This window comes from Neolamprologus brichardi, chromosome 10 (genome assembly GCF_056152115.1).
Source record: "Neolamprologus brichardi isolate AB-2024 chromosome 10, ASM5615211v1, whole genome shotgun sequence".
Lineage (NCBI taxonomy): Eukaryota > Metazoa > Chordata > Actinopteri > Cichliformes > Cichlidae > Neolamprologus > Neolamprologus brichardi.
In genome coordinates this window covers 18,826,766-18,842,796 of record NC_142113.1, presented here as the reverse complement: position 1 = coordinate 18,842,796, position 16,031 = coordinate 18,826,766, and the positions used below count along the sequence as shown (strand labels likewise).

Sequence of the window (16,031 nt, the reverse complement as noted above, 5' to 3'; positions counted from 1 at the left end):
TTAGGCTGATTGGCAAATATTAAGTGAACAAAAAGTTCACGTTTGAAAATGTAAAGGCAAATTTGCAGATTTTGACTGCGACCCCAAAACACTTGTATTTTTAAAAAGCACTAATGTAGTGACATCATTAGGTCATAAAAAATTGTAATGATAAAAGAAAATGCTGTGCAATATAACAAAAAACACACCTCTGGCATCTACATGGACCACAGTCAGTGGCACGAGGAATAAGCATGTGAAACACAGACCCACACCCTTTACATCCTAGCAGCCAAAACCTTGGATGGGCGAAACCATGATAGTGTTAATATTTGGTTCACACTCATTTCTGCCTCATCATGATCTAATTGGTGCTGCTCAGGTGGGTCTCTGCACTTGCATCTCTGCCATTATTACAGGAATCAATGCACATGAAATGAGAACCCCAAAGACCAATGCACATTTGTCTTGACAGGATCTCATTTCGTTCCAAAGAAACAGGTTAATTTAACTCAGCTAAGTTGTCTTTCAGCACAGGGACAAAGGGGGGAAGTCAGCAGGGAACCACCAGAAAGGACAAGACAAGTAAGTACTGCTGCAGCTGAGTATTTCAGCAGAGTTGTTATCAAACTTGAACTGAATCCTTACTGGTGTTTCCTTTATAATCTATAGGCGATTCATAGTGTTTTTCGTTCCATAAAGCATTGTCTGTTGGTGAGTGGGCGGGCAGGAGAGTGTGAATCAGAGAAGAGCAGCTTAGGTTTGTAATAAATCCTTCCTTTGCAGGCGCCTCAAGTCCAGCCAAGGCACGCACCAGAGGAGAACACAACAAACACAACTTTAGCCACAGGGCCTAATAAACTAATAGGTGGGCGTGCTGGCTGGACTGAAGCCAGGAACACCCCGTTCCCAGAGAACAAGCCAGGAACCAAAGGATGCCCCCGCTTCACCTGAGAGCAAAGAGATAGCAGGAGAAAAAGTAAGAGAAGGGAGAGAGGAGGCAGAGCGATCAGGCCTGCAGGACCATGACGGTTTCATCTGTTTGTTTGTTTGTTTTTGGTGATTTTTATTTATTTATTTATGTTTTAATTGTTTCAGCTAGGATGAGCTGGCCCTGCTTCTATTTTTGTTTAATTGTGTTGTCCACACCCTGGAGCAAAGGCTAATTTAGTGCAGAGGACCACATGAAATGAATGGTTTCTAAAAATGCCTGAAGGCTCTTCAGCAGGCTGAATATTAGCAGATGTTTTGAAACCTACTATTTATTCACCACTCCAAACACCTGCTTAGTGCTTTATGACTATTCGGACAAACATTAAAAGTCTGGATTAACAATCACCTGGTTATTCTCTTACCTGTAATTAACAAATAACTGCATGAATTCAATATTTATAAGATGTGCCTTACTTTCTTAACTCTCCAAAACCTTCCTCCTGCTATATACATATTGAAACTTTTAAATTTGCGTCTCTCATCCCCCGCTGTCAAACGAGAAAATGACACACAGACCTCCGTGCTCCAAAAAATAAGCTCCAGTTTTGAAGGTTTCAACTATAACACAGGAAACAGAAGCTGTAAATTAAAACCAAAGATGTACAACTGAAGTTTACAAAAAACAGTTAATAGGTTTTGCTTGCCTTTAATCGTCTGTGTCCCATTTGCTGTTAATAGAGGCTGCCTTGTTGCATAACTATAATGTTAAGTACTCTGGCATTTTGGTTTGCCAGATATGGGTTAGAGGAAATGTACATTGTCTCTGGATTGCATCTTCATCGATTCTGACATTATTAAAATGCCAAAACCCTAAAAGAAAATAGCCACTGCTGCCACCTTTGATTGAAAACAGAGACCGCGTGCTTCAGCATAACCACCACGGAAACCATTAAATATTTTCACTAGGGAAGAGTGATGTTAAGCAATGCGAGAGTGAATGACAGGAAGTGCAAATGTTAGAATGAACATCACTGCAACATGTTTTTAACATTTGTCTCGAGGCTTATTTGCTGTTTTGAATTAGTAAACAGAGCTACGAGGTAGTTTGCTGGCAGGAGGAGGAGGAAGGACATCTTGCTTCTGGGGTTCCAGAGGGAGTTTAAAGATTAAACATGCAGCTGTATGTCATGAGAAATGGACTTCATTGAGTAAGCAGGTTGTAGTTCTGGTAATCGATCATTTAGATCAGCGGGCCCCATGAGTCATTTGGTACCGGGCCGCGAGAGTTGAGACGTATGGTTTTCAGGGTTTGTTTTTTTTTCTCGTTAACTCGGTTTTCCTGGGTCTTTTCACGTGTGTTATGAATAAATCCTCTTTTTTTGGTACATGTACTAATTTTATTTTGTCGGGTTATTGTCTCTCCAGAAACACTTCCCTTGTGCTTTTGAAAATCTGTTTTTTCCTATTTCTGCTTTGTTTTTTCCTGTTTCTGTTGTTGTTTTTCCTATTTCCGTTGTGTTTTGTGTGCTTTTGCAGCATTTTTCTTATTGCTGTTTTTTTGTTGTTTTTTTAAGTTGCTGCCCATTATCCTCTCAGGGTCACCGTAGAAAACCCTTTTGGTAATTTAAATGGTTTTTAAATTAATCACAGAAGAGCGCATAGTTAGTGTTCTTGTCATGAAACCAAGAGAATGATAAACCCGCGTGCAGAACGCTGTGAAAAGTGCAGGAGGTTTATTTACAGATTGTTAGAAACAGAGAAGGTTGCTCTGTGGAAGGTGGTGTAGATCATTCTGGCGGTCAGTGAGCACACACACAGGGAATTGTTGCTGGATTTGCACAGAAACACAGGTTAAAATTCAAAATAGCAACTGATGCACAGTCTTTGATGAAAGCTTACTGTTCTTTGAACTCCAGGGTGACAGGTGAATTTAACTTTGTTTACCCAATGCAGTACCTGAGATCTGACAGATGCCGGAGTCTGGCTCTGGCTGAGGCCCAGCGATAAAACGCTGGGAGGATTGATTCATCTCCTGTGGGGGGATCTGAGACTGCAAACTGGTAGGAGAGAGAACTGAATCATGCAAAGAGTAATGACCACTTTTCTTGGTGGAGTTCAGTGTCCACATCACGTACGTTCTGGAGATCTAACTTTGACAGGATGGTGACTAAAGTTATAGAGACAAGTTGGTCAAAGGTGACTGGCAAGTCTTTTGCAACCAACTCACATTTCGTCAGCTTTATCAGGTCATGAAGGAAAGCACCATGAGGTGCTTTTTCCTCCCACTCGGTCTTTTAGCCAGTATCACATCTGAATTAGTTCCTTTAATAAACACACTTTTAAAATTGTTAACGAATTCAGCATATGACGCCACATCATTTGGATTAATGACCACCCATCCCCATTTAGTCAAATCAGTGGCTTTTTACAACTCATGGGCGAACTGGTTCAGGTGAGTGCAGTGCTCTCTTAGAAGGCTCCAATAGAGCGGATGGAGGAGATGGAGCAGAGGTGTGAGGGGCAGATGCAGATGTAAGGGTTGGGTTTGTGCACACGTGAATTGCATATTCCACCAAATTCTATTATGTTTTGGAGCAGGATGTCTCGATTCAAAGTGATGCGATAAAAGACATCTTCTTGTTCATTCAGCTCTTCTCCCAGGGATGTGATTGTGTCCTGAGGTGATGGCTCCATGGTGGTCAGATCGTTCTGTCATAAGACCAACAGAATGATAGACCCACACAGAACACTGTAAAAACTTCAAAAAGGTTATTCACAAATTATTAGAGACAGAAGAAGTTGCTGTGAATTATAGAGAAGATGGTAGAGATAATGCTGGGGGTATGTGGGCGCACAAACACACACCATCACCAAGAAAGCATGAGGACTTCTGCACAGAAACACAGACTGAAATCTAAAACAGAAACTAATGCAGATAAGAAGTGAGACGCTACCAGGAGTGTGAGATGTTACCAGTGAATTAATCAGCAGATCTTGTCACAAGTTGAATGGTGGCAATGCCAGAAGGAGCCTCTAAACAAACAAAAAAAACACACAGAGAATTAGTTATTATCCAAGCCCACGCTTAAGTTTGTGTGACTCATGTGATGTATTGCTGTGATGTACAGACAGTAGAATGGCACAGAGAGATGCCAGCATAGAGAGAGAGAAAAACGCAAAAAACCCCATTTGCGTCATGCGAGAACATCAAGCTCTTGGTTATAATCTTATTAAATTGTCTTAGATGAAAGATGGCACCAAATTAGTGGTTAAGAAGGGAGGTGATATTTCTAAAGTGAAAATACGATATGTGCTGTGTCTACAACTGACTGATTGTGTAAATGTGGCACAAATACATTTCTCTCTAGTAAAAGTACAGAACAAACACCATCTCCTATAACACACAAATACTGTATTCATTGCTTGTATTCATCAGAAATATTAATGTCATAAAAACTAACTTAATTTTTCCATTAAACGTGTAATTTTCAGTGCAGACAGACACGAACAGACTACCGGGCGACAAGACGAACATTATAAATTATCCAAAAATGAGCAAGAAGTAATTAAATCAAATTAATTACATTTCTGTGCGAAGAAAAATATAAAAAAATAAAATATTTTGTTTTTGCCATAGTTTTTAAATGCAGGTAGAAATGAATGAACTGGGTTCATGTGTTTGCTTTACTGATTTACTTGTGCTGTAATATTATTATTATTAGTAGTAGTAGTAGTATTGTTATTATCCATCCATCCATCCATCCATCCATTCGCTTCCGCTTATCCTTTTCAGGGTCGCGGGGGGCGCTGGAGCCTATCCCAGCTGTCATAGGGCGAGAGGCGGGGTACACCCTGGACAGGTCGCCAGTCTGTCGCAGGGCCAACACACAGTTACAGACAACCATTCACACTCACATTCATTCGCACATTCACACCTAGTGACAATTTGGATTATCCAATTAACCTATCCCCACAAGCTGCATGTCTTTGGACGGTGGGAGGAAGCCGGAGTACCCGGAGAGAACCCACGCAAACACGGGGAGAACATGCAAACTCCACACAGAAAGACCCCAGCCTGATGTTGGAATTGAACTCAGGACCTTCTTGCTGTGCGGCAACAGTGCTAACCACCGTGCCACCGTGCTGCCCTGTATTGTTATTATAATAATTATAATTATAATTAAACAAATGTACAAATGCTTTGTTTAAAAAAACAAGCAATAAAACCTATTTTTGCAAAACTTCCGAGAAAGGTGTTTTCACATGAATAGAGCAAAAAATGTTTCCAATCAATGTGCATCGTATGTAGTGGCTTAATTACTAGCAAAACCTCATGATTGATGTGACTCCAGTAAAAAAAATGATTTGTTTCATATTATTAAACAAGCAAGTTACTGTGATTATGTTGTTAATAGTTTTTCCAATAATTTAACAGAGGTCTGCAACAATTTGTAGTGTGTGCAGTTCACACAGTCAAAATTAATTAAATACAAAATGGGAGAAGTTTTTATTTAGCCTTTTTTCTGGCTTTTTTTTTTTTTTTAATTTGTCTATTAAAATCTTAAATAACTTAAATTTCAAAATTGATTTCCTGAAACAAACTTACTGAATACTCTTTGTGACTGAATGAACGAGTGGGTTGTAGCGATGAAGGACGAGGAAGAACGCTCCCTTTTCTGATCCCTCACGTTCATAGATGTTGATTAACGCAGCGCTTCTCGCAACACAAAGCAGAAAACGGTCTCCCGTTCCAGCTGTTTACAATCTCCTGCTGAATAAATATAAGGCGACAACATAAGCCCTTTCCCCTTTTTGTGCGATGAACCGCTTCAGCGGGTGTGTATTTGTCATTCCAAACAAAATCCACTGCAGATGGTGGTGAGGACTGAGTTCTCCTGAAAGTTAGTTTGGTAGATTTTCTTTCTCTGTTTGTTGATTCCAAATCAATGGCAGGGGTCTTTTATCATCCTCCATCCTCCTTAGTGCCTCTCAGCGTTTGACTGTGTGAGGAAAAAAGTGTTTTATTGGGAGGTTGTTTAAGAATTTCCCCCAGTTTTGTGCCAAATGCTGAAAGTGATTTCATGACTTGATATATTGAACTAATGGGGAAAACTGAAAATGTATAAATAACAGCAAAAACAATGGAAATACCAGTAACTTGTGGTGAGCGTTAACAGCCAGCAGCATAACATAACCTGCACTACTCCTTTCTTTCTAAATGATCTACAGTGCTTTCACTGAGTATTGTGCCATGAGCTGCACGTGACTGTTGTTCCAGCTCACGTTACTTCTGCGAGGGTGAAATAACAGCTCCGTGTTGTGAATTTGATGATAAATGAACACGTACCGTCTGAACTATATCAAATTGTGTTTTCTGAGAAATCAGCGAGAAAACAAAGATGTTACCGAGTGCATCCCCAGGCTCTTCAATGAGACCGAGAGAAAAGCATGAGAATAAGAACAGCTGTTGTTCAACCCTGTCATCTCACGAGGAACATCCAGAGGAAAGTTGCGCTGTGCCAACTCATTTCAGCTTTATTGAGTATTCCCGTCCCTCAGCGTCATACAGGGAACACTCAGCACAGCACATAAAATATCTTCACTTCCAAAATTTTTCCTCAAAGTCTGAAACTCCATTGGCTCCTTGTGAGTATAGATGCACAGCACACGGACATACACAAAACAGATTTCACCACCTAGTTGCTATTATTCAGTAAGAAACCATCTTTGTGTCACAGACTGTTGTCTCTTAATCGCAATAAGCTCTTTGATCTTGACATCATTGAACTATCAATCAACATTTAAACATCTTGATGGGACCACAGCAACTGTGATGCCCTCCAAACACCAGAGTTGAGGCCAGAAAAATACAACGTATGCCACTGGATGATGAGACCAACTGCCTGCTTTCTGTACCAAGACACAGTCTCATCACACAAAAGGAAAACCAAAGCACGGCCAATGAAAAGACGAAACTAAAGGCAAAAACTGGTTATTTGGACCTGAAAAGAGATAAATAAGCACAATGTCTCTCTAGTTTGAGCCAGAATTTAAAAAAAAAAACCCTCAAAAATCAAGGAGAGACTCACTGTGAACAAAGTGAAAAGGGCAGACATGAAAAGATCGATCTCACCCTGTCACCCTCGCTGCTGTCCCGCAGCCTCAGTGATTTCAGACCCATCACTCTTACACCTGTGGGAACAAAATGCTTTAAAGGCTGGTGCTTCAACAGATCAAAGACTAACCTCCATCAGTCTGGCGGTAAAGCAAGCAGATCTACTAGTGATGCCATCTCCACTGCCCTCCATATTGCTCTTAGTCACCTGGAATGCCTTAGATTTGCTGTAAGAATGCTCTTTGTCAACTATACCTCGACTTTTAATACAATCATCTCTGACATTGTAGTGAATAAGCTGGGTCGCTTCTCCCTTTTGCCATATACGCACGTGACTGTACTCCCACCCACCCCACCAATGCAATAATGAAATGTGCATATGTCCCCATCCCCACCTTTAAATTCCTGGGAACTCATATCTCTGAGGAGCTTTCATGGTCAGCTAACAGAACATCTGTGATGGAGAAAGCTCTTAAGGGTTCGACAGATTAGTTAACTGGAGGAGAGGCTACTGGTGAGCTTCTGCCACTCTATGGTTGGGAGTGTGTAGTCATTTGAGATCACTGTGTGGTACGTCGGCTGTAGTGTGGCCGACAAGCAAAGACTGCAAATGGTGTTAAGGTCAGCTTTAAAAAAGGACTATAGGATGTCCTTTAACCTCACTGTATGGGACTGCTAGCTCTCAGTGTCCCACCAGAGCAAAAAGAATCTGACACCGCCTCATCCTGGCCACCACTCGTTCAGCCATACCGCCCTCAAGAAGGAAGTGCAGAAGCATCAAAAGTAGAACAAGTAGATTAAGAAATAGCTTCTTCACATGGGCAGTAAGGACACTAAATACACACTCCTAACACTGATAACACATAGTCTTACTTTATGCTGGAGTCAGCCCAAGGATCTCTTGCACATCTTCAGCTCATTCAAAATGCTGCTGCCCACCTCTTGACTGATACCCGCAGGCACAAACATATAACACCTGTCCTGTACTCTCTTCAATGGTTTCCTGTTCATGACAGAATCTATTTCAAAGTCCTAGCTGGTTTATAAACAGTGTTGGGGAGTAACGGAATACATGTACCGCCGTTACGTATTTAAAATACAAAATATGAGTAACTGTATTCCGTTACAGTTACCGTTTAAAAAGGTGGTATTTAGAATACAGTTACTTTGTTGAAATAAATGGATTACACGGCGGTACTTCCCTGTTTCATATTGTGGCGGGTCAGGACTGTTTGGGTTTTGTTTGACAGCTACGTTCTGTTGTTCCAGGTGGCAGCGTTACGGTTGCCATGGTTACAGGGTGACGCTCTCTCTCTGCGTGTTTCCTGGGTGAGAGAGGCCTTTTTGTTGTTGTTGTGCTAAGCTAATAAGCAGAATGCTACCGGTATAGCTCTGAAGAATGTAGCATCATGCTGCAGGGAGAATGGACTGCCATACACGTTATGTGTCTGTGAGCGAGGGAGGGAGAAAAAGGAAAAGTACAGCTTTCATGAGCAAAAACGGGAGCTGGAAGCATGTAAATATAATAATAACCACTGCAGCCAAGAAGAGTGCCTGATGAGCCCAGTTGTAAGTAAGCTATTAAGACTCGACTGAACACCGTGTTCGTGTTTTCCTCCATAAACAATAAGTTCCGTTGGAGCAGCCTTTCAACGCCTCTCTCTGTCTCTGGCTAGCAAAGTTGACCCAGACAACAAAGTAAAGCTAGTTTTCGGCTACAAGCCCGACACAGAACCCACCGTATTAGCCAGATGTCCCTTTACTACTAATACATTTTAAAAGTAACCTTCCCAACACTGTTTATAAATGCCTAAATGGTCTTGGTCCTCCATACCTTTCCAAGATACTTCAGCCTTATATTCCTTGGCAGGCCCTTAGATCAGCCGACCAGCTGCTTTTGGTTGTCCCGAAATCTAGGCTAAAACATAGAGGAGAACGAGCCTTGGCTCCCAAACTTTGGAATACGCTGCCTTTAAATATTAGACAGGCATCTTTCTTTCCTGTTTTTAAGTCACTTTTGAAAACACACCTTTTTTCTATAGACTGGTGTGAGTTGATATGTTTATTATGTGTATTATTATGTGTTTATGTGAATGTCAGTGTTTTTATCTTTTGTTTTACCCCTTTATTTTTGTACAGCACTTTGGGCAAACGTTCTGTTTTTAAATGTGCTATATAAATAAATTGGATTTGGATTTGGACAGTATAACTCTCGGATCCAATAATTTGGTTGTGTGTGATTTAAGCAACATGCCTACTTGTGTTTGTTACTTTTTGATGTCTGCTTTTATGACTTTTCTGTTACATGTCTGTGTTTCATTGTGGGGTTTTTTTTTTCCAGTATTAATGCACCTTCAGATGTAGCATCTTATTTCATCTTGTCTTATAACCTGGTCAGCAGGTGAGGCTAAAGCAGTAATGCACCTCCTCTGTGAATTTAGCTGTGGGGAGCATTCATTTATCAAATTCAGTTCTGTAATACATTTTATATACGTTTTTATATATTTTATAAATTTTATATATTTAACACGAGAGGCATTTGAACAGGTAACGAGGTATCGAGTTAAAACTAAGTGGGAGAAAGCTGCATGATGCGGTGGGGTTAATTTGCAGCCGTAAACAAGGCAAAGGTGGCAAGAGGTGGATGAATATGTTATTTTCTGGGGAGGCTCTTAATTCCAATAAAGCCAACCCACTGAGAGAGAGAGAGAGAGAGAGATCCACCGAGCTCCTGGAAGTCCACAGTGGTATCGGGATGCATTTAAGCACCATCTGGGTTTAACTTTGCACGGTGCATGCTTAACTCGATAGTAATCCTACATTTTGAGGGTTTTTTTTTTCTAAATTCCACATGTCGGACATGCTCTGAGACACAGGTCGGACTCGGACTTCACTCCTGTAGGCCTATTTTATTTGGCGACCTGCAGGTTATTTTATTTGGTCTGAGCATCGCCGCCGGAGCGCAGCGGGAGCAGGACAGCCTCACAGCCTCAGGATGAATGTACCTGCCGTCATGTTGCTCATCCACTTGACCCACATTCACTTGAAAGGTAAAGACCCTTTAATGTATTCAATAGGTTATTTCAATTATTCTTCGTACTCTAAACAGATCCAAACTTTTTATTTTTTGTTCATGTGCCAGCATGTTTGATGGACACGAATATCGAGAAACACGAAGGGGCAAAAAATCTGCGCTGCATTATTTACACTGTTAACTGCGGGATTGAAACCATGCGCTCCCCTTTCAAAGAGTCTCGTCTGTCCTGCAGTGATCTGAGACGGACTGAGGTGTTATTCCTGCCGCAGAGGGTGGAAAAGTCTCAAACAGACTGCGAGTGCTCGTTTCAATGTGAGCAGAATGATCTGAGAGAAACAAAACAAACACAGACCCTAAGATTCAGGATGCGATACGGACGCTGTGATAGGCTTGAATTTGCATTACCGAGAACTTGTGTAAGCGCTAAATTGCTCGACGGGACGAAACTGTATCAACCATTATGACGAATTAAAGTATGAATGATATTATTTTACGTTTTTCAGATTTTTTTTTTCATTCACTGCAACATGAATGAACATGAATGAACATTTCCCCCACAACTTGCCACCCTGAGACTCATCTCATCTCCCACAGCATTAGAAAAGTTTGACTGTATGATGTTATCTATAAGCGCCTATTTAACTGTTAAGAAAATCACCACTTACTAATATGAAGATCAATAAATTATATGTGTTTAATACTGTAGGCTTTGTTTTTTAAAACAAAAGGGGGACATTAATAATGAGCAGTGCTAACATCATGACAGAGGCATGTGTGAGTCAGTAGGCGGCAAACAAGAGACCACACAACATTCACACTTCAGGAAAGTATCAGCTGCATCTCAGTATTTCACTTACAAGAGTTTATTTAATACATATTTACAGAACGGACCCCATTTTTTACATTTTAATTCAGTGTCCAGAACGCTCTTGAGTTTACTGATTTAATCTGTATGAGTCATGGATCAACAAGCAGCTGACAGCACAGGTTGCGCCAGTCCTTCCCTCTTTCTGGTCAGGCATAATTTCTGTGTTCAGCTCACCTGCACTACAGATGTTTCCAGTTGTGCAGCCAGGGAGGTTCAACTGCAGAAAATACAGTGAAGCAAGAGCAACAATTCAGCCAGTAGTGAAACCCATTACAGTTTTTACAATTCAGTGTTTTGGACTAATTTAGGTTTTGAAGTTACAGTGATGTGAATCAGAGGCTCCTCAGCTTATTCCAAAATCATGCTTATTTTTAAAATTTGGAGAGAAAATCTGCAAATTGAAGAAGTTTTGATTTTATTAATATCTTTAATATATTTACAGATATGCATAAAATCATCATTTGAGTATGTATTGGCGTTGATCACCTGATATGTGACCCGTTGGTGACTGAATAGAAACACTCGAGGTGAGCAGGCAGCACAGAGGCAGACATGATGTCACCTTGTGTTCTTTCTCCACTGCTCTCTTTATCTGTGAATGTCCCCTCTGCCTCAGACAAAGGTATGAAATTAAGTCTATCTTTATGGTTACTGGAAGACTCTCGAGACACCGGTATACTGTTTTCTTCCATGACTGCCTGAGTGGAGGTGGAAAATTTGACAGACCGTTCTCTCAAATGTGGTCATATTTCAAGTAAAGCAGGCTGTATCTCTCTGTCTATGTTCATGATACACAAAAACAGAACAGAGTGTTGATCCTTTGATGGAAGTGGCCTGTAATTCATCCAACAAACAACTCAGTCACCAACAATTTGAACATGAATTAAAACATGATGCATGCAATGCAGGATTATACTAAACTACACAAATTTTGCACGAGTAAGTTCTGGCTTTAAAATCAAAGAATGAGATCACAAACTTAAAAGAATCGTGCTGTGAAAATAACATTTCCATCATCCTGATTTCAGCTTTTTTTATATTTCTTGCACTTAGGTTTTTCAGATTATCAAACAAATTTTAATATTGGACAAAAACATGCAGTGCAAATACAAAATGCAGTGTTTAAATGCTGATTTTATTTATTAAGGGAAAAAAGTCGACCTAACCGTGTGTGAAAAAGTCATTACAAGGCATTACATAAAAAGAATATGATACCAACAATCAAACATGGTGGTGGTAGTGTGATGGTCTGGGGTTGCTTTGCTGCTGGACGACTTGTTGTAATTGATGGAACCACAAATTCGTCTCTCCAGCAGAAAACCCTGAACAAGAGTGTCCAGAAGCTCGAGAGCACTTGGGTTTTACAGCCGGTGAATGAGCCTAAACAGCAAATTCACTTCTGAATGCCCCCAAAAGAAACAAAAACACAAAAACAAAAAGGATAAAATGAAGGATTTGTAGTGGGCTAATCAAAGTCTGGACTTTAATCAAATCAGATCCTTTGGCATGACCTTAAACAGATCGTTTATGTTCAAAAACCAACTACTGTGTCCAAACTAAAACAATTCCCCAAAAGGAGTGGCCCAAAATTCCTCTACAGTGACGTGAAAGACTCATTGCCAGTTATCCACGTGCCCATTTGCAGTTCTTGCTGCCAAGAATGGCACAACCACTTCTCCAGCTTAAGGGAGAAATTTCTTTTTCACACAGGGTCAGTTAAGTTTGAATCAATTCATTTCCCTTATTAAATGAAATAATAATTTAATAAAACCTGCACTTTATACCTACATGGATTAGTTTGTCTAATATTAACATTTTTGATAATTTGAAACATGTAATTGGGAGAAATATGCAAAAAATAAGAAAGAGAAGGGACAAATGCAAAGAGGTGTTGTAGTTTATTTTTTAAAATGTGCTAAAATGAAGTGAAATACAATTGTGTTTTCAGGTTGTATGTTTTCCCCTTTAAGGACTTCAGGCGAGATTGAGACGGTTCACGGGGTTGTTCTGACCCTTGAGCCATATTTTGTGCCCATGAGAGAGTTTTTGTTCACAGTCATAGACATAACAGCAGCAACAGTTTATACCAGGGGTGTCAAACGTACAGCCCGTGGTGAGGATGCGGTGTCCGATACAATTATATCCACCCCACAAGATAATTTTATGTGTCAGTTATTATTGGCCCGTTAGTAAGTGGGAGACTAATTTTAAGCCGTGCTGAAAGTCCTTGCAGGCAGGGATGGGACTGGCCCACCATTCAGCCAGTAATCGGCCATTGTGTGAAGGAAGAAACGGGGCAGACGTTCCAAGACAGCAAGTGTAGTGGTGCAGGTCAAGTACACAGAGAGATGGCAGAACTGCCAAAAACTTTTTTTTATCTGTAATGTCCTTACTCGTATTGGTAAATAGACTAGTGGACAGGACAAAGGGGTTATATATGAAATATAATGTTTGCAAGTATCTTAAGGACCTCATCATTTTACCTACATTATAACAAATTAAAATATCTTTGTAGAACTATTGCTATATTGTTGCAATTTCTGCCGCCCACTTGGCCAGACGCTTTAACTGGATAAATAAAGGATATATGAAAAGTGCCAAAAACTACATTCTGACAGGAATGTTGTTTGTAGCTCAAGATGAATTATATGAATTATACTGTTCACGAGGGACATAATTCCACATATTATGGTCCAACGAGTGATTTATAGCTTTTTAAATATGGACAATTGATTTTTGGCGGACAATAAATTTTTGGCACAACACCGGATTCAAATGCAAGCGTGTCGGGAAAAAGTGAAGCAAAATGCAAACTGAGCAGTGTCTGGCTTCATTTGAATGCAACGCTGAGTGCAGAATTGATAGAATTAGGAGCTGGCTACAGTGATACCTGTTTTTATTTTCAGCAAGCCTGTTTTAGGACTATTGTTAAAAAAATAAACAAAAATAAAAATAGAAAACTGGACAGTCTGAGCAATCAGCTGCCAGAACTTATTCTGTAATTTTGCACATTTATTTCTTACAGTTTAAGTCCAAAGAGTCACGCTGACAGATTTCTTTTTTTGTAACAGCAGCTTTTTCTTTAACATGTAGAAAAACAGTTAAATATGTGACTTCTTTACACAGGAAGTAGAGTTTCACCAGTTTGCCCACTTATGTTTAAAGCAGGCTGTATGTGGCCTGTGATATAAAACGACTGACACCTCTGGTTTCGAAGTACTGAACGAGGCATTCACAGGTCACATTTCACTTTCTCTTTTATTAGTTGCTGCTTTTAGCTTCAGTCTCACAGTCCTGGCAGCCTGCAGGACCTTCGGTCACTAGGGAAAAGTGAGTATTCCTCGACTGGTGTCAAAGAGGGAGTTACTGACGGGTCTCTATGACCGGGGCTTTAGAAATTGATTTCACAGCAAATGCTAGGAACCCGAAAAACCACATAAAAGTGGTCAGGGAATCTTTGTTGTTTCTACATGAGTGGTGTCAATCATAAGGTTCAGGGGCCGGAATTGACCCTCAAAGACTCAAATCTGGCCCATTTGGAAAATTGGATCAATGTGAGCTGTATGTGGCCCTCAATTTAAGATGAGTTCAGCATCCCTGTTCTACATATTACATAAAGCATGCAAAGAACTTTAAGTGCATTGTTTTTCTTAATATTTATTTTGAAAGTAAATTGTTGCATTGTCTAAATTGCATGTTTTCTATCACAAATTTTTACAGTACTGTTAATCACTATAATTAAAACTCTGTGGATCAGGGCTCACATTTTCTGACATGACACAAAGAAAACGGGGATTCGGTTTAACATACCAACACTATGAGCCCTAAGGAAAATTCCCTATTTGGAGAGCTCACTCATTAAGTCAGGTAACTTTACTTGCACTGTAAGTGTACATAGCAACAAGATCGCATAAACAAAGATTAAAAAAAAAATGACGGTAACCATTTAAATGAGATAACAAAATAAAATTGTACAAACGCCCTGGGTTAAATTTATAAAAGGGCTTAAATAAAAAATCAAATCAAATCACAAATAAAATCTAATGTAATAGAAACATGGTTTGACAAAACCATAAAGCATCTCAGGCTTGACTTGTCTTTGCGTTTGATTTAAAATTGCGAACCACTGGACCGGTTCTTATGTGGGAAGACAGATTATTCCAGAACCCAGAAGCAACAACAGAGAAAGCTCGCCTCGGCACGTTTTTTAGGAGAGAGGAGACCACTGAGAGAAGTTTTTGGGAGGATGACCTCAATGAACTGAAAGGAAATTAGGGAATTAAAATATCCATAACATATTGTGGATCTGATTGGCAGAGGGCTTTAAAAACTGTGAAGTCTTTTCTTTATTCCCTGGTCAGTCACATTCACTTAGGATTTATGCCTTCCATTGAATGTGTTTTCGTTTTTTATGCTTAATGTGCAAAAAAACAACAATAAAAGCTGGTGGATCTAGCTGATTAATAAACCATGTGTGCACTGGCCCTGTTCTCTGGCACAGTGGGTTTGAAGTAAAACCTTGACTCGTTGTTTACATCTGTATTCTGATGAGAGCGAGGACATTCAAAGTGAATGTCAGCATTTTTACCTCACTGTGTCATGATGTGAAGAGACGAGTTTGGACCCAAAATGCAGACTCACAAGTAAATACAAAAATACAACAAAATATAAAAGGTAGGGATGGACCAACCTGATATTACATATCAGTCCGATACTGACCTAAATTATTGGATCGGAGAGAAATAAAAAATGTAATCCGATCCATTAAATATCACAAAAATATCTCACAAAATTTGCGACATGTCATAGCCCAACTTGTGACCTTAGCACGTCGGAGCGGTATGCGTCACGTGATAGAGCAGCTGTGGCGTGTGAGACATGTCGGCGGTCTGGTTGAGCATTTGTATTTTATAATCAATACAACTGTGTTTTTTTTTAAATATCTTGCTGCATTTTGTATAAGTTCATACTCAAGTTTTAAAAAACAAAACACTAAAGCTATTCTGTTATACCTGTATGCAAAAAAATACACTGCACCCAAAGTTCAGCAATACTGATCAATCTAATAAACCTACACCATCCTCCCTATTCTGGTATTT

At 39.9% G+C, this 16,031-nt stretch overlaps 1 protein-coding gene and 1 long non-coding RNA gene across 2 annotated transcripts in view; one reads left to right on the top strand and one right to left on the bottom strand.

The window, feature by feature from the left end:
• Positions 1-2,481: 2,481 nt before the first annotated feature.
• On the bottom strand, positions 2,482-8,271 carry LOC102799623 (uncharacterized). Its single transcript, XR_437236.2, has 3 exons — positions 7,901-8,271; positions 5,519-5,683; positions 2,482-3,945 (listed from the first exon to the last, which is right to left on the bottom strand). It is a non-coding gene; the product is annotated as an uncharacterized LOC102799623 (long non-coding RNA).
• Positions 8,272-9,887: 1,616 nt separating this feature from the next.
• Positions 9,888-16,031, top strand: part of rxfp2a (relaxin family peptide receptor 2a) — a 46,596-nt gene continuing 40,452 nt past the window's right edge. The window contains exon 1 of the mRNA XM_006800136.2: positions 9,888-10,077. Coding sequence (XP_006800199.2) covers positions 10,023-10,077 — 55 coding nt within the window. The 5' untranslated portion in view covers positions 9,888-10,022. The remainder of the gene's footprint in view (positions 10,078-16,031) is intronic.